General features: G+C 41.4%; 1 protein-coding gene across 2 annotated transcripts in view; it reads right to left on the bottom strand.

The window, feature by feature from the left end:
• The window catches only part of SRGAP1 (SLIT-ROBO Rho GTPase activating protein 1), a 143,108-nt gene that overhangs the window by 71,022 nt on the left and 45,545 nt on the right, over nucleotides 1-26,541 (bottom strand). For both annotated transcript variants that reach the window (XM_085044197.1, XM_085044205.1), the window contains exon 2: nucleotides 2,002-2,197. In XM_085044197.1, coding sequence (XP_084900323.1) covers nucleotides 2,002-2,197 — 196 coding nt within the window. The remainder of the gene's footprint in view (nucleotides 1-2,001; nucleotides 2,198-26,541) is intronic.

Raw genomic sequence — 26,541 nt, 5'->3', positions numbered from 1 at the left:
ATATTCTGTGAGCAACACTCATAAATTCACAGCATTCATAAATACACTGCAACTGCTAGTCCTAGATGTGTCAATTAGAAGACAAACAGCAGAACTGGACTTCTTCCAGTGATCCAATTCTGAATTCCCATGACAGACTTTTTGCAATGTAGGCCCACTCCCAGCTTTAATATAGCAAAAAAGGGAAATCACAGATGAACTATCATTTCTTTTACACAAAGCAAAAGAAAAATACATGTAGTTCAGCAACGGTTTCACAGACAATAAAAACCTATCCAAGAATTTGTCTTATGATTTTACTGAAATTTTAGGATCAAGTTCGCCTTTCAACTAAGTGCTCTAGAAACTTGTTCTTTTCCTCCCCTCTTTTACAGGGATTCTCCTATAGTCAAAAGGGTCAAGCACATGAAGATAAAACAGGCAGAAGTGGTGATGAATTGAGGGAGAAACTCCTCCAACTCCTGGAAAACTCTTCTAATAATTAGCTATTCTCATTGTTAGAAATGCAACCTTAATTCCCATCTAATTGTCTACTTTTAGCGCTCGCCTCAGAATCAAAGCAACAATGAATGATTAACAGACAAAAATCTTTTTTTAATCATCAGTACTTTGGTTTGGTATGAAGCAGGAGTTAAGAAAACTTCCTCCATTTGTTTGCGACAGACATCTTAACAGTGTTACTTCACAGCAAGGGGTTTTATCAGCCAGGTCAAACAACATGAGCACTCCTGAAGGGCCATGCTGATATATGACTTGGTCCTCACTGCTTCTGCATGGCCCAAAGCCAATTCCACAGACCTTCCTGATTGTTCTGGGGGCAATGGTGGGAACAGCTCATGGGACCAACAACTAAAGTGACTTTTGCTGTAACCTCCTCTCAAAGCAGAGAACTGCAGAAAGCCAAAGGCAGAACTCAAGTCATAACCCCCATGCAGAACTGCCACTCTGGATTTAACATGTTTAAGAACAAGGAAAGATGTTTATATGCACAACAAAAAAAGATTTTGCCACAAGCAGAATAAAAGCCAGGGCTCTCTCTGAAGTGGTGACATATGAACAAGTTAATTATTTCAGAGAGTCACTGAGTCACTAAAATGAATTTAAAGGAATATATATTTATGCTCTTTGAACTGTGCAAGCTGTATTTGATTAACCTTTCCTTTGCCAGATGTATTTGGAAAAGACTTTAGTCCTGAAACAACAGCTCTGTGTATCTCTAGCACAGCACTGAGTGAACAGTGAAAAAATTATTTTTCATTTTTACAAACACAAAATATTGTTTTAAATCCCTAAGCGTAACAGGGCCAGACAAATGCAATCACTAATCAGGTCAAGTCAGGAAAATAACCACATGAGACTATGGTCAGCAAGTGATGCACTGGAAACACTTCAGAAAACATACTGTTCACAGGTTTTGCAAGATACTACCTGACAACTTGTTTTGCACAAAAGATACTATGCCATTAAAGGGATACAATAAATTGTAAACATGGCATAATGTTCACATCATCTTTATTTCCAGAAATCAGAGGGGTGAAGACACAGCAAAGTTCGCATGCAACAACAAATCAAAATAGCTTTTTATCTAATGTCTTTTTTGGCCAAAATTGTCTTTTTTTATTGTTTTAATGTTGACTGACCTTCATATAGATACTTTAAAATCCTACCAACTCCACTAGAGATCAGCACACAGCTTTCAAGCACTTTTGGGGCTCTGCATCTCTTTCTAGATACTGGCTGTATTTTGGGTGGTTTAAAATCCATGTGGTAGGTTAGGGATAATATTTGTGCAACTTACATTTTAAGAAACTGAAACTATTTGTCAGAACCTGGCATGAGGAACTGCAGAGAGCCACATCAATAATAATATTTAGGCACTCATCTACCTTCGACTGCAATGAGAACTGCTATGCTGCTGAACAGGGGTAGAAATTTTATATAGGCCTTTGAACCAGGCAACAGGTGACTCATGGGGGCGATGGGCAAACAAATTCCTCTTACTTGTACTGCTGATGATCCTTCGTACTTCTTGTTTTTGCCATGAACCTCTCTGCCAGTTTTTCCAGGTTTCGGGAATACTCCATCTCTATTTCCGACTTCTTGCGGAAGAAATCCTGCAGATCCTGAAGAAGCTGCACTCTCATTTCAGTCTGCTGCTCCAGGCATTTCTGCTGCTCAACAAGTTGAGCTCGGATCTCTAATGAAACAAACACACATCCACTCAGGTCAGTGAAAGCAAATGAGAATTGAGTGTTACCAACCAAAATTACAAACACTCCAGTGTACTTCAGCCTCACAGCTACACCAGCTGCATCTGGATTTCAGGTCCCATGGTGGGACATGGCAGTGGCAGCTCTCATTTCTGCCACCACATGCTTAATGCCCAGCATCCTCCCGCCTGCTGTCTCACAAACGACTGTGGCAGGGGGTCAGGACTCTGCCTGGCTCAGGTGAGCCTCCACCTTCCTCTCTCATTCTCCTTCTGGCCTCTGGCACTAGCACAACTCTCAGCTTGGAATGATCTCTTTGCAGAAGGTGGTGCTGTCCTGATGAATGGCTGGATAAACAAGCACCCTCTGGGCCAGGATCAGCCTGCTGACTGTCAGGTGTTCTGTGCTGGCTTGAACATCATGTACACCACGGAAACAGCCTTGTGATAAACTCTGGAGGCATTACCCATTGTAACTGTGCACAGGTGAGCTTCTACATCTACCCCTTCTCTGCCAGGGAGGGAACTGGTGTACTAGACATGCATTCACCAACGTTTGACAACAAATAGAGAGGAACATATGTACCTATATTTAGAGACAACTATGTGAAAATTCGCACAAAGTTCCAGAGACTGTAGTATATTTTTTAATATTAAAAAAAAATCAAATAATTTAGAAGAGACTATATGCTCACAGTTCTCTTCTAGAGCAATAGGGAAAAGCCTCCAGATTTCTTATCACTTTGCCATATGCAAAATTATTATGTGGTAGGGCTTTTATTTTAGAGATTTCTGGGGTTTTTGATTTTTTTTTTGGTTTGTACTTTTTTAGCACTTTTATTTCCTGAGTGCTAACCAGTTAAACACATTCTGAGAATGCTTAGCCTAAAATGATCCCTCTGGTTCTTTAGTGTTCATTACACTTTTGTCAGCTGCCCAGGCAAAGTGTACTCCAATACTGTGGAGTAAAAACAGGAGTAAATGCTTTTTGACAATAATACATGTGTATATTTTTAAAACAGTTTAATGCTGTAACAAGGATTTATCAGTAGCAAAACACCCAGAAGTGATGTCCATGTTAATGCAAAATTGTCGTGAAATTTTACTTGATTCTTAATGATGTAACCATGCTGTGGGCAAAAAGATACTGGAAATCTTCAATGCCCACAGCAGAGTTTGAAATAGAAGAGCATTCTAAAAGTCATATGAACATCACAGGGAACTGCAAACCTCTAAGTAGTAACAACATTGCAAAAAATTGTCTGAAGCAAATAGGATCTCATGCATCCTTACTGATCTTATAGCAGGTATGAAGGCAGAGATCCAGTCTGCCAAATGTGTATACTGAAATAAGGCAGTGTGAGCACAGACAACTGTTAAGCCAATGTATTTGCTGGAGGAGGGAGACACTGCAGTATTTTCTTCCAGATCTCCTGTGAGCTACCAGCTGTTGTGTTAATTATTAATGAGACCATCCATTTTTATAGTCTGAGAGGTGAACCAAAAAATTCATGGTTTGGTTTTCACTTCATTTCAAATCAGTTTGTTGGAAAAGAAACCATGCCTCCAGCAAGGATGAGCCACTGTAATACAACACTGTATCAATGACATTCATGTACACAGAGGAGAAAATCACATAGGAGCTGGAAGGTTAACAACAGAAACAGAAACTCAAGACTACTTTTTTGGGTGTCTACTACTGTCAATATTGCAATCATGGAAAATTCCTGTGTATGGGAAACCATATATAGGGATTCACTGGTCAGAAGCAGCACTTTTGTCCATAAGTTGGAGTTCTCACTAAATCCAGACCCATGTACATGGTCCCTGTACTTTGGCCATCTCCGTTTCCCACTAAAGATTTTCTACCAGTTACTTTGAAAGCTGAGTTTTGTACAGAGCAACTATGTTCTGATTATTTTGTAGGTCAGTGTATCTTGCTGCTATAATTCTTCTTTTTTAGGCAGGCTTTTACCATAGCAACAGGAATGAGAAAGATTTTCAGGAATGAGAAAGAATGAAATGTTGTGATTTCCACTTTCTGATGAGAGCAGTGGATTAAAAAAAAACAACAACCCAACAACCCCCGGAACAAACACTGGCATAACATTCAGGCAGCCTGAGTGGCTGCGTATGACAAAATCACAACTGTACAGGTACTGTTGACTACAATACACTACCCATTACCTAATGCTATGGGAAAATGCACCAAGGCAATGCTGGCAATGCTATTTTCTTAAATCAGTTCACGTGTGTGGTTTCCTTAGGGCTAGAAAGAGTGGCATGGAAAATTGCTGCACTGTATTAAAAGAAACAAAACCAGTAATGTCCAAACTCCATTGATACAGAGACAGGTGCAGCAAGTAAAAGAAGGGTGCCTGTCTTTGCTCTTATTTTGCTGGCACATTTAAAATCGAAGTTGAATTGATACCAGTTGTAATGGACAATGACATTGTCCTATTCTGCTCAGCTGAGTGGCTGATGTCAAATTGCCAGGCTACTTTGTGCCAGGAAAAGGTCCATTTAAACCCTGGATGAGTTAACACCTTCTCCTTTTTTTTCTTGGCAGCTTTGAGCCATGCTCACTGGTTTTCTGGCCAGGGGCTGGCTCTAAAGGAATCCCATCCATTTATACTGCAGCTTGAACAGACTGAGACCACATCAACTGGAAAAAAAAATTAAATCCACCCTACACTTTGTCCAAGATTTGCACACACAATCAAAGCAAGGAAGAAGTTAATATGACTGCAATTAAATCAATAAACACTGAGTAAGGTTTCATTTCTAAAGATTTTCATATTAAAAATTATTTTAGTTATGGCCTCACAGACACCCTTCACTAGAATTACTGCATTAAGTTTTATACATAAAATTAGGTTTTGTTTATGCCAGTTTTGAAGATATAACTCTAACCTTTCAACGAATCTTTATTTCCTTCTGACAAGTGGTTAAATCTGTGCACCATGAAAAGTAAAAAGAGATAAGATTATAGTTGCTTTGAAAGTTAAGTCAGAGTGAATGAAGCTGAACTACTGACATCACCCAAATCATAATCAGAAATAACTCATCAAGGTTACCTCTTTGCACACAGTACAGTATTACAGTGACTGACATACCACTGCAGTAATAAACTGTATTACCCTGAAGGAGATATGTGTAACCACATGCAGGCCACTGCCCCACCTGAAGGAGCCTGTAGAGAGATATACCACAACGTGACACAATGATAATGCTGGCTACTCACCAGCATGGAACAAAGTTGTTCAACTTCACCTCCACTTACAAAAGCACCAGGCTCCAATAAAAATCCCTGAAAGTCACAGGAAACCCCCTCCTGACCTCAGCAGCTGCACAACTTGTAAACACACAGTATTAACCAAATTAACCCATGGACAGACCAACACTGCATACAGACTGCTGCCCTGCTGCAGAACTCCCCACTGCAATGCCCACCCCCATCCCTGCTCTTTGGTACTTAAGTGCTCCAGACATGCTGCACTAGGCTATATCTAGTCTTTCTGACCTTGGAGACCTTTCAGACCACCACAAACTCTCTTTACCAACTCTTGAGCAAAGCAACTCTAAAGAATGCTTCATGGTGCTATCAACACACCTGCTGCAAGATGCTTCCTGCCTGAGCCACCCCAAGACCTGCTGCAGCCTGCCCCTCTTAGGTTCCATTCAATCAGAACTAACTTTTGTGCTTGCAGAGCAGCCATGACATGGGCTTTGGCGTTTGCTGAAAGCTCTAGAAGATGCCACAGAGCAGGACATATCTCCCTGGTCACCCCCTTGGCTGCACCACAAGCCTCCCACCTGCTGCCTCACCCTGCCTGACAAGGAGCTATATTTAAGTCATGATTACAATATACAAACTATGCAGACATACTAATCCAGTAGTATTACTGGATAATCATACCAACAGGATCAGGGCCTCGCCCTGCAAAAGATCACAACAGCAAGTAATTCAACAGAGCTCTTTCAGAGTACAAAGGCTCTCATAAGACATAGTTATGTCTGCAGGTTTTATCTCTTGGGTAACTAGACAAAGCCATATCACTTCCCATGCTTCTTCAAATGTCTCCTTCACGAAAAAAAAAGAAAAAGAAAAAAGGATTAGTTTTAAAACACTCAGAAATGTCTCACCAAATGCATTAAAACCAATACATGGTATCTTAGACTTTGCATTTTTAAACCACTACACTTAATCCTTTTTTGTTTTTACTCAGGGAGCTATCACCACACATATCCCTCACTGTCACGCTAATGACATCCAGATCATATTTCATAAGAAAAGATTCAGACCTTAAATTCAGCCTAGATATAATCTGGCAACCAACATGCATTTGTAATTAAGCAGCTATTGCAGCATTAATCATCTTGCAGTTCCTCCTTGAAGACACTTGAGCCTCATATGCCTCTCATTGTGCCCCAGTTATTTAGCACTAAAAATTGCTCATGTCTGCCCCTGCTGCTAGAAGCTGGGGTGCTGCATGGGGGGGATTGATCATTTCAGTTTCATTCCAGCCATTGCCTTTGCAAGGACTTGGTTTTGGCTTCTTTGTCAAGATGAGCAGAGCTTTGGTCCAGCTGCATGCAGCTGGCCAACATCTGCAGTTTAGATTTGGTTTCAGGAAAGCGCTTGTCTCCAGCCTGCTGAAGATGCTGCCAGCAGAGAAACCACAGCAGGAATCACTCAGAGGGGCCTGGAGGTGTCCCTGTGCACAGCTTGAACTCCTTAATGCCATGTCCCATCAGTGCTCCCACACCTCCCAGGGACATTATTATTCCTCTCAACAGACAAGAAGATAAAGATGATGAGAGGTATCAGATCCATGGTGGGTGCTCAGTCCCAGCTGCCAATTCTTGTCTCTGAGATACACAGCCTTCAGGTGCTTAGTGCTGGCAAGTCTTTATTTCTCAGAAACTTGGCTAGAAAGCTATTTAAGTATTTCTATGACAAATGACAAGGGAAGCTCTGTGGTCAGAAGGGACTCTGGCTCACACTCTCTTCCAGGTCCTTGTCATTTTCCTTGACCACAAGCAGGAAAATCCACTTCAAAAGCCAGGAAATTCCACCGGACTGACAGCTAATGAGAGATGCTGGAGTAAAGATCTCGGAGGCTGCTGCAGAAATGCCTTTAAATAGATCATGAGCCTGTACCACAACATTAACCTTCTATGACAGACTAGTGGAAATCACTTCCCTGTGTTCAGCATGTAAGAAGTGTGGCTGAAGAGACAGTGATGCCCTTGAGCTTCTGAAGGCAGGGCTTTTGTGGACTTAGTTCTACCCCGACCCCCAGCAATTTCACTTAGTGCATTGAGCATACAGCTTCATACATGTCGCCACTTAAACCGCAACCTCTGCCTTGCACACCCCAGCACTAAACTTAGTGTTTGATTTTGTGCTATTTTCCAGAGAATTATTTTCAGATTTTTTTTTGTTTGGGGGTTTTGGGGGATGTGGTTGAGGTTGCCTGTGACAGATCATATCTTTGGGCTGTAGTGTAGAAATGGATAGGGGGTGAGAATCACGCCTGGTATCTGAAGGGCTGTACAAAGACTCAGCAGTCTGAAGCCCCTGTTGACATCTGTCAACCCCTTTAAAAACTGTAAACAACATTCATTCAAGCACTTTGGTATGCTTAAAGACAAAAACCAATCCTTGTGTAGCCATTAGCAGGAAAGCTGATGTAGAAGCCATTTGCAGGATGCAGACAATTGTTTATGGGTCACATCAGTTGTCCTGCTAAAACAAAGGGAGCAGAGAATGAATTCTCTCCTTGCAGCTGCAAATTTCATTCTATACATTCACGCAAACACTCTCCTGTCTATGGCAGTCACAGACTGAGCAACAGCATGTTCCCATGCAGAACTCTGTAACTGGGGGATCCCAGTGGACAGGATTCAAAAAGGGCAGCTGCATTAGGGCACCTTCCACCTTCCAGATCCCTTTGAAATGAGACGACATGTCTGGAAGAGCCAAGAAAACCTCTAGATGTAGAAGAAGAACCTTTTCTTCTTGTTGTTCTTGGACTAACGCCCTCCTGCTATTCACAGCCACAGCTGCTGGTCACTTGGCTGCCTACAGTCCAAGTCTAAATGAAGGGCAGTACGCCAGCTCATGACTTGGCAGGACACTTTTGCCACAGTGCTACTGCCAAGTGACCGTGGATTTAAGCAGGCAGTCTGCCTGCACCACATTTTGAGTGCCACTGCTTTTGTGGCAACTGCTCCTTTGCACGCATAACTAAGTGCTGGCACTACGTTCTACCAAACCTTGAGCCCAGCATACTCTGTCCTTGTAGTCACAGGAGCTGGGACTGAGGACAAAAAATTCTCAGACGAGAGGGAACTTTGTTTTGTTCAACAGTAAAACCTCAGCTCATCTCCAGACACTGCTAACAAGAAGAGTAGGGAACAAAGGGCAAGACGCCTCCCCTGCCTCAACAGCCAAGGTCTTTCATCAGTGACCAGCCTTCATCTCCTGCTGTGGGAGCAGATACCCTCCCAAGATCCAACTGCCCTACCTCTAGACAGGCAAATCAGATCTGCAAAGAGAGACAGAAAGAGAGAGAGAGGGAGGGAGAAAGAGAGGAAGGAGTCCATGCAACTATCTACCAAGCAGACAGGTGATCATAAAGTAAGTGTCTAAAAACCCATTCAGGGGATCTAAACTGTCAAGATCTATAAGAAAACTTATTCTGAACCTTATGAAGGACTTCAATTATCCTTTTGTTTAATGCTTGTTAAAGATATAATGAGCCTTTCCTTTCAGACTTAAATTTTGGGCATATGAGAAAGTTAAAAAGAAATCACTATGCCCAAACCTTTCTTATCTTCTCACCAGTGAGGTATGTGCCAGTAGAACAGAAAAATGACTCACGGGTCTCCTCTGAAACATTCCACAATGCCTGGAAGACCTGATTGACATTAGCACGCTATGAGAAAAAAAAAAAATCCATACAAACCAGTAGGTAAGAAAACCTAGTCTGTCAGGATCCGAAGAGTAACGAAAACCTAGTGCTCTTAATTAGCTTCCTTACTTGTAAACTGGGTGAAACGAGGTTATGTTCCTGCCTTGGCTGCTGCAAGGCTGAGGATGGAGCTGCCTCTGGACAGTGCAGCAGTATTCACTCTGCAACAGACACTGCACCACCCATCTACCAACATTACCCTGAAATGACTCCAGTCTTAGTACTGGCACACATCTCTTACCTCCAGAGAAGCAGAAACTTCCCAGCCATACTGATGTGAGCACAAATTGCATCCAGGCCAGCACCACTTCATTTTGTTATGCTCTGTCACAATAAAACCCTTCTTTCGTTCTTAATATCTCAGGTGGAGAGCAGACAAGTGAAAACGTCTAAAGGCTTCCTCCAGAAATGAGAATTTGAGAGATGTGCCTTTTCTTGACAAAAACATTAATTATCCTGAACTTCTGGCAGGTGACATAGCTCTTAAAATGAGAGTTATGCTGGTAGGAGTGCAGGGCAGGATCTACTGAGCAGCAGGATAAGCAAGAAAGCCATGAAATCTGCACATCAATCAGATATGGCATCTCCTGTACGTTGATAACTATCACTGTGGTAAGACTCAGAAATTATTAATTCGAGAAAATACCCTCCCTACATCCAGTGAAAATGATTCTCCATGCATGGCACATCTTTAAGAGGTGAATAAAACATTTTTAGGATGGCACTCACCCTGGTGCATGCCATAAATAAGAGTATGCATTTGACCCAGCCATGACTTGCAGTGATAGAGTCCCAAGGTGAAGTAACAATACAGTTAAGCACAAAAATGAAACTCATCGGTGCTGTGTGACAGCATTTTACTCACAGCCCTTTTCAGTCCAACCTAACATAGAGTAAAATACTTTCACTATTGCTCATTTAGCTTTGATACATTTAACTCCAACCCCCCAACTTAATATATTGAGCACCTTTGTGTTTTCATTCTAAAATAAATATGTACTTTTTTCCTGCAACAGATCCATGAGGCTCCTCTTCTTCAGTGAGATGAGAAAAACAGCTATGCCACTGAGATGCCTCCAATATCAGTTTTAAAACTTTATGTGCTATCCTATGCTGATTACTCACCTGAGTACATCCTTGTAGTTATTTAAGGCCCTGTCTACCCCAGCTAACCAAGTGGGGCAAAGACACGTTTTGGGCAACATGCCAGAGCTGCAGAATCTGCTCTGGATGCTGGCACACTTTTGGGCAGAGCATTAGTGCCTGCCCATGAGCACCCTCCTCACCAGCAGCACAGACCAGGGACTGTTCCCATGGCCCTGCATTGGTGAGGTGGCAGTGGGGGATTAGAACTCTTCACTCAGTGCTCAGTGAAGGATTGTGTCTACCACCCAGCAAATCCTTGAACAAAATCCTATCACTTCTTGTACAGATTTAACTGTGAAAGTGCAAGTCTTGCACAGGAGTATGTCTGTCAGACCAGATGGACCTTGATCTGCATAATTTTTTAGTAGAGACTTGGCCTGAGTCTGCAAAACCAAAGTCCCAGTGTGGGATTACTGGTCTTCTAAGCACGACTATGATATTATCCAAAAGTAAATTTCAGTCTCTTGTCTCATTTTCACATAGCAAATAATACTGAATTTGACTTAATAGAGGATTTAAGAAACAGGACAACATCACATTTTGGGAATGAAAAAAAGTTCTGTATGCCAAACTTTGAACAGAAAAGGTTCATATTTTTAGTAATTAAACAAAAGAATAACCCCTATCATGATGGAATTACTTCTTCTGTCTGTGGGATTTCTAATAAATGTAAAAAAGATAATCACCATGCTGGTTGATTGTAACTATTACACAAGTAATAGTCACAGACAGGTAATTTTATATGTCACCTAATTAATAAGATTATATAATTTCTGCCATGCTTCACATACATTTGTCTATGTACTGCTCTGATTTGGTAAAGGGTGTAATACCTAAGTGAGAAAATAAAATGCCTACCTCAAAGGAATGTTTTCTGACAAATTTGAACCCAATTACTCAGAGCCCTGAATTCCACTAACAGCAGCTGGTAAAAAACAAATCCTTCAGTGTCACAGGGCAGATTCTTCCTGCTACAGGGAAGTATAAATTGGATTGTGGACCACATTTAATTAAATTTATCTTCAGTCATTACAGTAGGAGAAGAAAGCCCCCACCACCCAAGGTTCCTGCTAATGAGAATAGAAAAAAATATCCCATGAGACTGTAAGTTACTGTTGCTTACTCACTCAAACAGTAAGATGAAGAACAGTATCTGCTAGTAAATGAACTTTGGGCTAAAATAATTTGCATACTTCCAAGTCCTCTGGAAACAGTCTTCAATCTGTAGGAAGTTAAAAAAAAAAAGAAAAATACCACCCCCATTTTTTTGATGAGATGAACCAACAAAGTTAAAGTTGATAATTTGTAGAATGCAGTACCTGCATCACCTTTCTGCATTAATTCACTGGTTTGTGTATTCTGCAAATGTTGCTCTCCAACAGACATATGGGTGGTTAGGGTTTCCAGCAGGGCTCTGATGATTATTCTATGGAAGCAAAGACACCAAGAACAGCTGTAGGAAACAGATGTGCCACTTAGGGCACCTTCAGTGAATGGCCAAAGGATGAACGCTTCACATGCTTAGTTCAGAACTCCTTTATAAAAAAAGGCTATAAAACCCTTATTGTTGCCTATGTTTTTAGCCTAGCTCCACTTGGAAATAGACATTCTGGTAGCAAAAGCTGCATTGGAGTGAGTAAAGGAGAAGAGCTGCAATGCGCAGGACAGTAGCTGTAGCTCCTAGGCCCTTTACAGGGCTAAACTGAAATTGAACATTGATGTTTGTAAGTGTAAAGTGCCAGGTCTGAGAAACACATCAGCAGCCATAGCAGCTGGATGGCAAAGTGATAACCTGTAAAAATAGTTATCCATTTCAAGGGAAAAAACATAGTTTGGTAATTCACAGAAGGTGGTGCACAACTTAATGAAGAGACATCTATGGTGGAGAAATCTCCATCCTGTAGGAAGATAATCATCCAGACATAAGCAAAATACTAGGGAAACCTTTTGGAAATAATAAATGCAGTAAACATGGATATCAGCTGGGGAGAAAAGCAAGGGTAGTTGGAAGGCCACACCAGACATGCCAGCAAGCCATACGAGTCTCACAGCCTTCTGACAATTTGGAAAAGGAGGCTTTATCCTGAGTTAAGTTTCCTTAATCAGGAATACTCTAAATACTCCTGATACTGGTTTTACAACAGTGCTTAATTTCTAAACGTTTACCTTAGGGCCACTCTTTTTTTTTTTTTTTTTTTTTAAACAAAGATGAGTTAGAGTCAGTCAGGAGTACTGGGAAAAGAGTTGAAACAGAAGGATTAAGTGAAGACCAAAAAGACATAAGGTGTGGCAATGCCCACCTACTCAGCCCGGAAGAATCCAGGATTGCAGTGGCCAAAGTGCTGACAAGAATATGTCCCCTTTCCCTAAAAGTGGCTGCTGTGACCAAAGGGCTGGAGAAGCAGAGAGAGATGCCAGTCTGTTCTAGGCAAGCAAATTGCTACTTCTGCATGAAATAAGTTACTGAAGTTCTCATCAGAAATATTTATAAAACAAAGACAGGTAGAGAGATAAGGAGAAACTAGGTCAGTTCTGGGAAAAGAAAACTACGGTGACAAGCCATTGGAGTTACTTAAGCTTATCAACAGATAGTGGATAAGTTAAACCCAGCTGACCTTCGGTTTCAAGTTACCTGCAATCCTTTGCCTCAAGTTACCTGCAGTCCTTTGTCTCAAATTATTCTATTCCTGTTCCATTTAAAATCTATTAACAAACCTTAAAAGGCAAAAAAATACAGATAAACCAGTTAAAAAGCATTTATTCTTTCCAGTTTCTGCAAAATATGCATTTTCACCGCCAACTTCCTAACTGCACATAGTCTGTCAAAGTACAGCAACAGCGTTTACTGAAGCATCAGTCCTGTCCTCTCTGCCTGGATACACATTTTCATTTTAGTGCTAATCTACTGCTTTGTCACTTTGGTGATCATCTGTCATAATCCTGCCATGTAAAAATCACAAAGAAATGAAGACTACTTTTACATAAAGTTCAAGCTGTCCCGGTTGACTCAGTCTAAAGCTGTAGATCACTCATGTCCAAGGTGGGTATTATCTGAAAGCCTCTGTGGCTTCTCTATACAACAACAATCATTTCACAACTAGCTGCACCTTCCTCAGGACAGGCATCTATAACCCAGCTCCTACTTTGTGGTCCAACTTATCATACACCCACTCAGTGCTAACACAGTGCCAAGCTCAGGTGAGACTGCAGGCAGAAACAACACACATCAAACGCGAATGGTGAAACCACGGCAGCCTGTGGGTCACTCCCCATTCTACAAGTGCCATGGCCTATTTGTGGGCATGTCTGGAAGTACTACTCAGAAAGGTGCAAGACTATCACTATAAATTTTGTTCCACCTTTGCACAGGGCTGGAAACTGTATGATCCCACACTGCTCTTCTAAACACTACCTTAATAAAAATAGCAAGGTCCAAATGATGGAAGTCCAAAGACAAGTTACAAATTATTAACAAGTGGTGTCATCAAAAAGCTTGGAGATGTATTTTTACTTGTTTACACAAACTTTCAGGTTATGAAGAACAAGAATAAGATAGCCAGGAGATGCTGTGAAAACCGCTAGAGTATAATTTACTTTTATCTACTTTGAAGGGAAAAAATGCTGATAGAAGGAATAAAAAAATAACTCTTTACCTGGAATGAAAAGCAAAGACAGTAAGTGCTCAGTATTTAAGTGTTCTGCAAGTTAAACCTTTTTGACGCACTATTCCAGGTAATGGTTCTTTCTCTGTCTGTAAAACCCAGTTTCATTCCAAATTAGCATTGGCTTTAACCAATGAGGTCAATTTTTGAGAAAATAAAGAACTTCAAGCATGAAGAAACGCTTGTCAGAAGACTCAACAGAACTGTAACACCCAGATGAATCCAGCTAAACTCAGCAGCAACCTCCTCTCCCAACTTCCAAACAAAATGAATTTACTTGGAGAACAAACAATCCTGCCCAAAACTGTGTTAAACACACGGAAGTTGTTTGCAAATGTAATAGAAATCTACTGAGGAGTTACAACAGACTAATTTTTTTTCCCCTAGAGTTCTACTTACAAAACTCTGTGAGACACAGGAGTAGGCAAAAGCCTCCCTTGGTCTGGAACATCACTGCACATGGTACCCAGCCAAGCTGCTGAGCTCAGCCTCCCTTCTTCCATGGAGCTCAGCAAGCTTTTCCTACTTTCCATACACAGAGTCCTCCAACCACACAGGTATATGGCACTCTTTAAGGAGAGATTCAGATCAGAAAAGCCAATAGCCTGAATAGAAAAAGCTGGTTGTGAGCCAGCTTGCTAGGAAAAAAACTTTCCAGCTGACATACAAGCAGTTCATACTCAAGCCAAACAAGCTGCTTGAGCTCCTCAGAGTGGGCGGAAAAGCCACCCAGAATTAGTGCAGTCTCTGACGGAAGCAATGCGATGAGATGGTAACTGAAGACCTATCTCATGTCCTTTGAGTGAGATGCACATCTGCAACATTTTAACTCTGCTGAATAATTAGTTGTTTCTTGAATCATTAAGGCTAGACATAAAACCAGCATTTTGTTAGAAATGCACCAGAGTTCCATTTCAGGGTAGGACACTTAAAACTTTCGAAAAAGATCCTTCCTCTCAAAGCACCTCCTCATTGCCATGCTGTATCAAGGATGTCACTCAGCTCAACCTGCCTCTGTCCTTCAGGTGTTTTGCTGGGAGTGCCAAGCTGGAGAGCCTGCCTCTCCAGAGCACTTCTGGCACAGGGCTCACTCCTGCAGACAGTAAGTACCATTGCCAGCACTGCAGATCCACCCGCCTTGTGCAGGAAAAGGAAAGATGCTTTCAAACCATATCTTTACCCATGAGGATGCAAGCACAGTGAGGTAATTTAAAATAAAAGATCAAAACAAATCAGGAAAGCCCTTACGCATTCTGATTTAACAAAGATGAACATATTCCAATTCTAAAGCACCTAATGATTTTAATTAAAAACTTCCCTCCTCTGCAAAGTTTCAATCTTTTAATTTACAAAAGGCTTGTAATTAAAACGTAAACCTAAGTTCCAAACCTTCTCATTTTCTGTGTAAAGGAAATTCTGACTTTTTTTTAATATGTTATTAGTCAGTATGATTCAGACAGAAATTTTATCATTTAAATCTCCAAGTAAAAAGACCTAAACAACTGCTGCCAAAGGAAATTAAAGGCAAGAAATAAAAGCTTTCAGTGACATAAAAACAGCAGATCCAGGAGAATAAGCAGCCTTGCAGAAGCTACATCTGGCAGGGGAATACTTGACAAGACTGTCAGCATTCTCCTGAGTGCCAGACTTCTTCCAATTTGCACGTTCAGACCCATGCATTTGTTCACCGAGATATAATAAGAGAAAGTGCCGCCCTTGTTCCTTGTGCTGCCACGCGGTGCATACTCCATCAGCTCAGTGCAGTGACACGGCTCAGACACTCGCTCTTATTAGAAACCTGCACTCGTTAGCTATGCAAGAGAACACACTGTCTGGCCAGTCACTGCTCCTGTAATGCCAAATACATCTGCCTCTGATTTGGGCTGGATTCACTCCCACCTACATCCTTCCTCTCGATTCCTCTGTGCATGGGGACTTCAGGATGGTGCTTCCAAACAAATGAACCCAAAACTACCTTGGTAACAGTTTCAGGTCTCCTTTCAAAAATGGGGTTTTGGATGCCTTCACTGTATTGCCACTGCCCTATACGGACATCCTGATACATGCTTTAAGAACCTCCCTTGATGTTCTCTGAATGCAGGGAGGGAGGGATAGCAAGAACCTTAATTGTTTGGGGGCAGAACAAATTACTTCCAATGTCTTTTTACACAGGCACTAGACAGCCACGTACAACACACTGGTTTGAGGATGCTCCTCTCTATTTACCAGGATGTTTTACTTAGCAGGCATATGCTCCCTCTGTATTCCCCATATGCTTTTGGGTTTTAAAAAAAAATAAATTTGGAGGAGCAGAATCATTTGCTCCATTGCAGTCAGCTTATATGGGAAATGTTTGGATGAGCATCAGAGGGCAGAAGAACCTACTTGATGAATGCACAGATTTTGAACTGAAAGACTGAAAAACTCTTTTGTAAAAACACAGAACAAGGTTTTGTGACATTAATGACATTCCTTATTAAAGACTGTAGACAAACATCTCAATACACGTGTGCTACTTCAGAAAAAATATAGTAAAGGCCAGGTCAGCTCAGAAAACTGTACCTTGTCTGCATAAAAATACAGAATATTGCACCCTCTTCAATACGAGACATCCATTGTTAAGGTCTGGTCTAGAAAGCCATTTACAGCTCACAACAGCAGCTGTATTGATCAAATCAATGGATGTGCAGTTGTGCTCATTCTTGTGTGGCACAGAATGGTGACCTTTCTATCAAACATGTCTATCTAAATCTCAAACCTCTGTTTGACAAATGCTGCACATAGAGGAACAATATGGGTTTTGTGTGGCACTAAGTATCCCATGCCACAACTAATGCAGGAAAGACAGGAGCTGCCTGGGTGAGGGTGACGACAGTACAAACACAACACCTGGGAAATAGGAATTTTATTCTCAGTTTTCACTAGATTCTTGTGTGATCTCAGAAGATGTTTTACCTTCTTCTGTGACTGAATTCAAAAAGGCCCTGTAACTTATTCACCTGTTCCAAAGTGGTTTTGTACCCCCAATTTTTTAAACTTCCTTAAAAAAAAAAAGAGCAAAGAAGTGGGTTGCTTGGTATTTTCTAGTAAGCGACATTCCAGTAATAAATTTGATTGTTACAAAGGACCTAAAGTACCTTCTTTAAAAAGTACTTTTAAATGAAGAAGTATTATCTCAATATGAAGCTGTCTAAGAGTGGTCGCTGTGAATAAAAGCAAAACCTTCCACTTTGACAGGACTGTATTTGGCCATGGTTTCTCTATCATGGGCCATTTATCTCTGCCTAAAATCCAGCTGTCCTCAGACAACAGCAGGGAGGCCAGCCCAATCTCTGACACTCAGATAAAGCAATGAAGGGGTAGGATGAGTACATCTTTGAGTTCTGGAAGCAAGACCTATGCGATTCCTTGATGAAAAAGGAAATCCAGCAAAACAAAAACCCAACAGTGATCCTATTTAGTGCAGGCACTACCAAATTAGAACTGTTATTAATATTATAGCAAACTTGGTGTTATAGGAGAGCAGAAACCTTACTGGCTATTTCTGCACTTGCTGTCAAACAGTCTCCATCTGACTGTCCTTTGCACACTGCAGAAGTGCAACTTAAAAGGACTTAAGCTGGATGAAGAGCAGCACATCTGTGCGAACATGTGTTATGCGTATGTAGGGTGTTGATCTCACTAAAAATTAACAAGTAGAAAAGATTATCCCTCCTATCAGCTCTCACTGAAACTACACTTCTGCCACTGTGAGAGTAGGAAGGCAAGAACTTATGATGGGGGCTAAGAAGGCTACTGCAAACCAGAATGGTCATGGGACCTAAAGAGCAGATGGATTGAAGCTTTGGTTGATCTCTCTTAGCTGATTAACTGGGGGCTGTTAAGGAAATACATGGGCCCACCTTCCCTCCTCTCCCTGGTTGCTCACACCCTCCTCTTTCCTTCTAGACTCTTCAGAGACAAGATACGTGTAGCTGCATGATCTGTCAGACCAAGGCCTGAATCCAACAGAAAAAAAATTAAAATCAGGTGAGGGAACTGAGAGTAAGGTTTGTTTTCCATCTGTGCAGATTCCCTTATAATAGGGTTACATTATCACTCTGACCTAGGAGAGCTCATCTTCCACCCCACTTCTCTTTCAGCCACTGATTCAGAGCAGCAGCCAAGTGCCATGTGCTCTGGTCTGTCCCCTGGGAGAGCTGCTACTCTCTCCCTTGCTGACAGAGGGAAACCAGAGAAACCATCCCCTTTCCAAAAATGTTTCATAACTCTAAACCATTAGTTTCTGTATAATCCATTTTCCACATTGGAACACAGCTCTCTAGCACCTCACACAGCAAGAAGCAGCCCTCCATAGCAGGAGTCAGGGAGAGGCAGAAAGAACTGCACTCAGACGCAGCAGCGTATGAACCAAAATTCACCTAAATTAGTCAGATATGTGGTTACACACATCAGGAAAAAAAGAGTAAGAAAAGTCCTGTTTGCCCTGCATGACACACTGTCATCTGAGCATGTGCTCTGCCGTGTCTCACAGTGCCTGGCATAGGCACTGTCTTATCTGTCAGCTGTGCATTAGACACCCCAGTGAAACACTTGCAAGGATACATTTCCTTAGAAGTGACACTGATGCCTTGGCAAGAGTAATGGCACTAATGCCAAGGACTCGCTGTCTTCCAGTCCAAATCCTACAGCACAGGGGCGATTTCTATTACTGCCAGCCATAAAGTACAGTGGATATTGTCAAGCACTTGAGTGAAAATGCATGTGTAAAGCATTAACGTGAAGGATGATACAGCTTCCTCCTTGATAAACGACTCTCTTGCCTAAAGCCTGCAGCAGGAACAACCACACATTTCACCAGATTTCCTGTGGAAGAATTTCCTTTTGGTTTTGCGGATCAGACCATCATTTAACACATCCACCTCACTGTCTATTGGATTTGCAGTGGTACAGAGCAGCAATCCACAAGATTCTGTGCCTCTGGAAGGCAAGCATCCATATTAAGTAACTAAGACAGGAGTATCTAGTTCAGGAACCTAATATTCCTCATGCAGCCAACCACGAAATAAATCCACCCGCAGGGAATTCAGAGCAGGTACAATTCCCAGAGAAATACCTCATCCACCATCTTTGTGCAGGCTGCCAGTCCTGAGGGTCTGGGGACACCTGTGACAGCTGTGACAAGGGACAGGTCAGCCAGTGCTGAGAGGACATGGCAATGTGAAGCAATTGAGTAATAGAGAAAGCTGGGGAAGAAACCGTCTGTCATATAATTGCTTCTTCATGTGTGCATTAAGCCTGAGGCATGGAGGTGTCAGGATGTTATTCACTGGTAGGAAAAGGAAATACCTTATCCTGTAGGTCTGGTTATTCTTATTGGAGAGGGAGAAAAGGTTCCCATGACATAAGCTGGCTCTCTGAAACAGCTAGTCCCAGAGAGGTAGGACATCAATCCATGGCATTGCTCAGGACTTCTCTCTTTGGTGAGAGGTTGGATACAACATTATCCCATCCATCAATGCATGAAAGTGACAGATTTATCAAGCAAGAGCTTGGCCAGGTCACCAGCTGGCTACTAGAGATATGCTAGACAGGGACACACATTGCTATTTTCTGAAGAAGAACAAACATGCCTCCTTGCTGTGCACCAAATCAGACTGACTTGAAACAACCTCTCCTGCACCATTGGGATCCCTTTTCTGACTACAGCAACACTTCCCTTATTGTTACTGGTCTTTCCAACTAATTTTTTCTTTTGTTAGGAAGATAAAATGCAATATATTTGACATTCTAAGGCAACTGCTTAAGAGCTCCATGGAAGATGATAGTCAGCACTTATTATAGATCAGAGGCACTTAGCTGATGTTGGAATGCCAAGTGCAGATGTTGGAATGCTAACACAAAAGAAGTTATGAATGCCTACAAGCATACTAGTCAGGAAAGAGTGTAATTATGGCAATTAAATTAGGAACAAACCCAAATATCCCTTTGTTCAAAGGGACTTAAAACTATAAAACAAATATATCAAAAAGGAAATGCTGTGGCAAAAAAAAAGCATTCATAAGAACAAAACAAGGAGTTGTCTCAGGAGAAAGGAATTATAATTATTATGTCACACCAATGCAACAGATAACTTACTTCCACAAACAAATGCATTTGAAGGGATTCTACAAGGAACTGAATCCTGTGTTAATGCTTTCCAGGTGTAAGATGATAGCTAGAAAACCACAGTAACGACAAGCCCATAACTATGGCAGAATGAGAAGCTCTAATGGGGTGATAATCTTCCTAGAATTGCCTCTCCACAGAGCTCAGCTGGCCTGGCTTGATTTCCTCTATCATTTTCAATCTTAAAGAAACACCACCAACTTCAACTCAGTCAATCTCCAAGCTATCAGAGAGAGTCACCCTGTGACTTAAACTTTATGGGTTTTGGAGGGTTTTGTTGACATGTTAAAAACATATTCCCTGTCAAAAGATGAAAAAGCTCCTGGGGAATCAATGCTGTAAATGAAAAGAGAAAACTAACTAGGTGTGAAATGCACAGGGATCAAAAGCCATGAGACAGAAAAGCATCTCACCCTCTAATCTTTTGAGCTAAGTGTTTTCCTGAAGGATTCACTGCTATTGTTTCCAGGTGACTGTCATGACCTCACACAAGCTGCTGCTCATCAAAGCAGAGGATGTGATGGACCCCTGGCTCAGATCTACCACATTGCAAATAGCCAAGTGCCAGGTGCTGTTACACTGCTGATCCTATCTCAGTGTTATTCTTCCCATCCCTCATGTCCTCTCCTTTTTGTGCTACAAAGACATGGTTGTCTATCTTGGAAGCTCACTTTCAGTTCCTTATCTTCCCTCTCATTTTTTCCTCCTTGGCTTTTCTCAGGCTACTGGGCATAGTGAGAGTTGGGGAGAAGGCTTATACATCTCATGCCTTCCTGCCTGTCTGTGGCCAGGAAGTGAAAAGGATGGTATCGTCTCTCTCCTCTTGCTGCCATCCTATCCTGTGGAAGGAGTGTTTTTGTCACTTCATATACATGGCAATAGGGGAGAAAAGGTGTTGAGATGGTCAGAGTATCTTCTTTTCTTCTGCCGATCTTAAGGAAGTCAGGCACAAGGGACTTAAGGGCTACAGAGATTATGGTACATCTCACTGTCAGAGCTCATAATCAATTCCCCTTCCTAAACTGCTCCCTGTCACCATGACTCTATTCTTGTCTCCCGTGGTTAACACGAGCCTCCAAGCTACAGGTGCTTGCCTGCTGTGACTCACAAAGGCGGCCCTTATTAAAACAACATACAATTAATACCACTGTGAGCTTCTACACTCTCTTCAAGAAAGCACTGTATGATGTGAGGCAGCTATTGGTATGCTGACCTTCAGTGCCTAAGGAAACAAGGCAGGCATGGGGAGGAGGACTTGTCTGAGGTCTCACCAGAAGAATCAAGGGCACAGCACTTGAGAAATGACTGAGTAGCAGCTTGAGCCATGAGAGTGGCTCTGACACCCACACCAGCTCCTCCTGAGGGCTGTAGGCTTGACCCCATAGCATGCTGACAGACATAACGCCTGGCTTTGATGGCCAAAGAAATCCAGGAGGAGTGAACAAGTTGGTCAGAGAGAAAATAGGAGACATGTTTACCTGCATACTAGTACTACTTTTGAAACATCTCATTTAAAAGCTCTGCAGTGAGTCTGCATACTAATAACTTCTTCCTGCTCCTTAAGGAAAACATTTTGTTCCGGGTTTTCTACAATTCAAATATGCAGACATCTGTAGGATGAAGAGAGGAAATTGTGTGCAATGCTGCCTTCAGTGTGTAAACCAAACATCTGCGTTAGTCACAAGCAGTTTATTGTCCAAGCTCACAAGCAGGAGAGCCCTGCAGCTCTCTATATCTACTTCCAGCAGCTGGGGCTACAGGAGGAAATCAGTGCTACTGTTGAGAAGAGTCCAAGAGGTTCCATTACAGATGGAAAGTAGCCTGAAAACAAGAAAGAGGGAGGAAGGACGGAACGACGAAAGGAGGGAAGGAGGGAAGGAGGGAAGGAGGGAAGGAGGGAAGGAAGGAAGGAAGGAAGGAAGGAAGGAAGGAAGGAAGGAAGGAAGGAAGGAAGGAAGGAAGGAAGGAAGGAAGGGTCATGTAAAAATATCTGAAGTAAATTGTGAGGCAGTACTTCAACTCATCTACATTTACAGTATGATTTGCTCGTTTGTAACTTTACTCATCTTTGAAGGCTACAAAGTGAAGTTGTAGCTATTCTGTATTATCTTGGCTGCAAGTCTAAAATTCTAACTAGAAATTTAAATGATGCTTAGTAAGAAGTTGCCTTAGCATTTTCTGCTTCCTGTCTGAAAAATGCTGTCTGTTCTGGAAAAGAGTTGGTGCATATATGAGTGAGATGAAAAGCAGCAGCTAAAGACAATTCTGATTTGCAAATAAAAGTTATAATTAAACTGTCCTCCTGAAACTTTTCAACTTGTCTGAAGAAACTCAACAAGGTGATTGCATTTTTCAGAGTGGAGAAAATATTGTGGAAAATCCCTAAGTTGAAGTTCAAATCCTCAGACTCACAGAAACAAAGTCATTTGTGACTCAATTAAAAAGTGCCGCTAAAATGTAGGGTGCTACTCTCATTGCCTCCCATAAAGGAAAAATATATTTCCTTCAAAAGTGAAAGGCCATTTTTGTGATTAGAAGCCTGTTTGGTGACTTGCATTGTAGCAGGCAGCAGAGCTGCAGGGTTAGGTCTAAGGTCACTGTGCCTCTTAGTAAAAGTGCTGTTGGACAAACTTCCTGTTCACTTACTTCTAAGTCCATGACATCTTTATATCCTAAAATTTGTATGTATTTTTTACAACAATCAGGGTATTTAACATGAAATATTATCACAGAAGCAGAACTCCATTTTAGAAACTCTTATCTACATCAAGAGATCCAGAGCTAAGGCTAGTCAAGGCTCAGCTGGAGCATCAGAGCAACAGACAAAAGCGAAGGTGGTTGAAAAGACATTGAAATAAATCTTCTCATAGAAAATCTTGCCCTCACTAAACATAACACAGGATAAGACTGATTCAGTCAGAGCTTTTTAAAAGACATTATCAATATATTCTATTCTGATTTTAGGTCTTTCAAATGTTAGGCTGAATTTTGCCTGTACAAGGATTTTTTTCAATACACTAAAAGGCAGAACAGCCTCATCTTCCTGCAGTGTGGATATTCATTTCTACAGATGCTGATATGACGAACAAGAAAGCAAAACCATCCAGGATCTCAGAATTTGGATTTGTAGTAAAACTCTGAAAACATCCAGACTGGTAGTAAGATTAAGATCTCAATTTTTAAAGGCATCACACTGAATAAATTCAAAATCTTTTAAGAATTACACCATCTACAGTTGGACGTGAAATCGAAATCTATCAGTCTTGCACATTATTATGGGCACACATGCCTTAATATAAACCTATGCAGAGAAAGACAGCACTGCTCTAAACCTTGATAATTACAAATGGAAAAGAGTTCCGTTCACTCCAACTCCTCGTAGAGGAAAGTTGCCCTGAATTTTCAGAAAGAGAATAAATCAGATAAATACCTTTCACCATATGGCCTAGGCACAAGGACATAGAGATTTACCTATAAATTTCCTCTTCTGAAACTAATAATATTGGTTATCATTTGACTGAGGCACTTCTTACCCTTTACTCTTCTTCCTCCACGAAAGAGGTAAAAGCTTTTCCATTATTTTTTTGCATACAAATGTTGTAAAGCATCAGTGAATTCACCATAGTGAAAGCTATTATATAGTGCTCTGACAGATGTCTTCAGGAAAAAAAAGCCAGAAAGCATTATCAACATTTTGGAATCTTATGAGTTTTATGGATTTACAGTGTAAAAACTAGATGCTTCATTATCTTTAGCCAACATATATTCACATAACTACTCTATAGAGTGCCGAAAGCAAAAGTGATAGAAGTAAGACTGTTAACATGGAGTAAGGATTCTGATTTAGCTCATTATCGGCACATAGCACTTCTTAGGAGGCTGGCTAGGAGAAAGTGGGATGGGAAACATAGCTAATTAAGAGGCTGAAGAAAACTTATTTAAGATCAGTCATCTGGGAAGAATTAAATGGCTAGCTCTATCAGAAAAGAGGTGATAATGGATGGCACAAGTGCTTTCCAGATATGCTTGAGAGCAGCAGTGCAGCAGCAACTTCTGTCAGGTTCCCAGTGTACAGCAGGTCTGTCTGGAAACCCTGAGCTGCAAAAAAAGGTAATTTTTTTCTATTACTTCTGTTTCTTTGGATTTGAAATACTTGAATCACACAGATGAAGCTTCAGAACATTTTCACCTCTATAATGCAAACTGGAACAATCTAAACTTGTCACCTCCAGATTTCTTTTTAACTGTAATAGAAATACTGGGAGCAGCAAGGCCACCCAGTACTGACCTCTGCAGCTGTCCCAAATGTCCTGGGTGCCCAGTCACCCATGGGCACTTTTAGAGTTTCAGTGAAGTGCTGTGGGCTAAAAAAACTTCCTGAAAACACCACTTAAAAGTGTAGCAAGACACTTTTAGGTGGTGTTTTCAGGAAGTAGATGCTACAGAAGACATCTGACAACCCCCAGAAGCAGAGCCAGGATTTAAATTAAAAACCTTAGGGCCTTTCACCCCAGAAGAGTCCATACTCCACATTATCAGCATTTCACTAATAGCATTTCCAATGGAGGATGAACAAATCCTGTTGGTGGAACAGGTTATGCAATTAACCCCAGTGCAAAAACATAAAACCTACTCCTCAGAACAAGAAAAGCAGGAATTGGTAAATGCAAACTTGATGAAAGCCACTCACCTGGCATGGAAAATTTGCTGGTGTGCAAATTACGTTTTACAATAACACACTTACAAAAATTGTGATATATTTTTATGCTGCTGCTCTTGCAACAGGACTGTAACAACTACATCAGAAACATGGTTTAGCACAGAAGAGAACTAACTAAGCTACCACTTCCTAGAAACCATTAAATATTCATATGCATGTTAATATATTGCACCTGGCAGTAACAATCTCAGCCCCAACCTAGAATAAAACTCCATTTTTCCCAGTCAAGTGAAAATAATGTACAGTCACTGCTACGATAACAGGTCCAATCATTTCCTTAGGCTGTCTCCATTCTCCGTATGTCGGCTGTGCATAATTCATAGAATGTGCCATATGTTGTCTGAAGCAAGTGTCCCTATAAGTGTTTGTGGTTCTACTCGAAGGCATGTCTTCATAAATTACATTGTGACATATCTGACATTAAAAAAACCCCAAACAAACAGGGAAAACAATTCAGTGAAACATAATGTGCTTAAAGTTTACCACTTAGCCATGTGTTGAACATTCAAGCAATTAGCTCCCCAAAGTACAACTTTTTCCTCAGTGTGTGCAGTCTGCTTCTGCTGGCAGCAGTTTCAAAGGCAAGAAACAATTTATCGTTCTCTCAAAATAAGGACTTGGTCCAGCAGTCTTTACAAGCACAGATAGCTTCTGCTGACTTCCGAAAGCCTGAGCACACAAACTAGGATTAGTCACTTGAATAAAGGATGGTGGGATGAGACTTTCCACTGCTTGCAGCCTTGCAGCAGAGAACCCCTAGAGTACAAACTAGGTTTCCTGTTTCCTGACAGACCTCACAGCTTTGGTAACATTTCTGACTCCCAGCTGGTTTCCCTGCAGCATCTTCAATAATTTTTAGGCAAGCAAAGTTCAAAAGATAAGCAGCTGTGGAGCAAAGACAGACTATTGGTCAAAATAACAGGATGACAAACAACAGGATCTCCCAAGAGACTGGCATTGTTCAGAGAGGGGAAACAAATGGCAAAAAGTATAGGCAAGGGCAGAGGAAAGGGAAAAATAAAAGCAGAAGTGATGTAACCTGTTTGCTTCTATCTCCTGATAGCTAATGAAAGATGAGCTAATTAGCACAACCCTCAGCTGAAACAGGAATGAACCCTCCTTTCTACAGACAGCTATGCATATTGCAAAGGCTCTCAGGGGCATCCTGTCTCTCAGACTGCTGACCCCCTGACCTGTGAGGCTGTGATCTGCCTACCAGTTGAAAAGGTGCTGGAGAGAGGAAGGCAGGCAGCTGAATGGATGGACACAGTAGGATCTCGTGGTACATCTTTACTTGGGGAAACAGGATAAAATCTAAAGGATAAAGGAACACAAACATGGGAGTTGCTTTTATACTGAGAGAAGACAAATCATCATCTGAAGCTTTTAGGAGGAAAATGGGTTGAAGAGAGGCAAACTGGAATGCTGATGGGTAGCTTTGCATATTTAAGAACTTCCCTTTTTTTTGAGAGCTTCTCACTATGCCAGCATAACTGTGTTTGTAGAATTCCACTATATTGAGAAAGTCAGAAAAGCAAGCATGAACTTCAATGCTAAAGTGATGCCCATTTTCTAAGCCATAATTTATTTCTGATGCTCATAGCAGTGGTGTCATCAAATCCCACCGGCAGTTACCACAAAAAACTGTCAACACAT

The sequence above is a fragment of the Lichenostomus cassidix genome, chromosome 1Aa (assembly GCF_008360975.1).
Source record: "Lichenostomus cassidix isolate B80296 chromosome 1Aa, HeHo_3.0, whole genome shotgun sequence".
Lineage (NCBI taxonomy): Eukaryota > Metazoa > Chordata > Aves > Passeriformes > Meliphagidae > Lichenostomus > Lichenostomus cassidix.
This window is presented reverse-complemented; position numbering and strand designations above follow the sequence as displayed.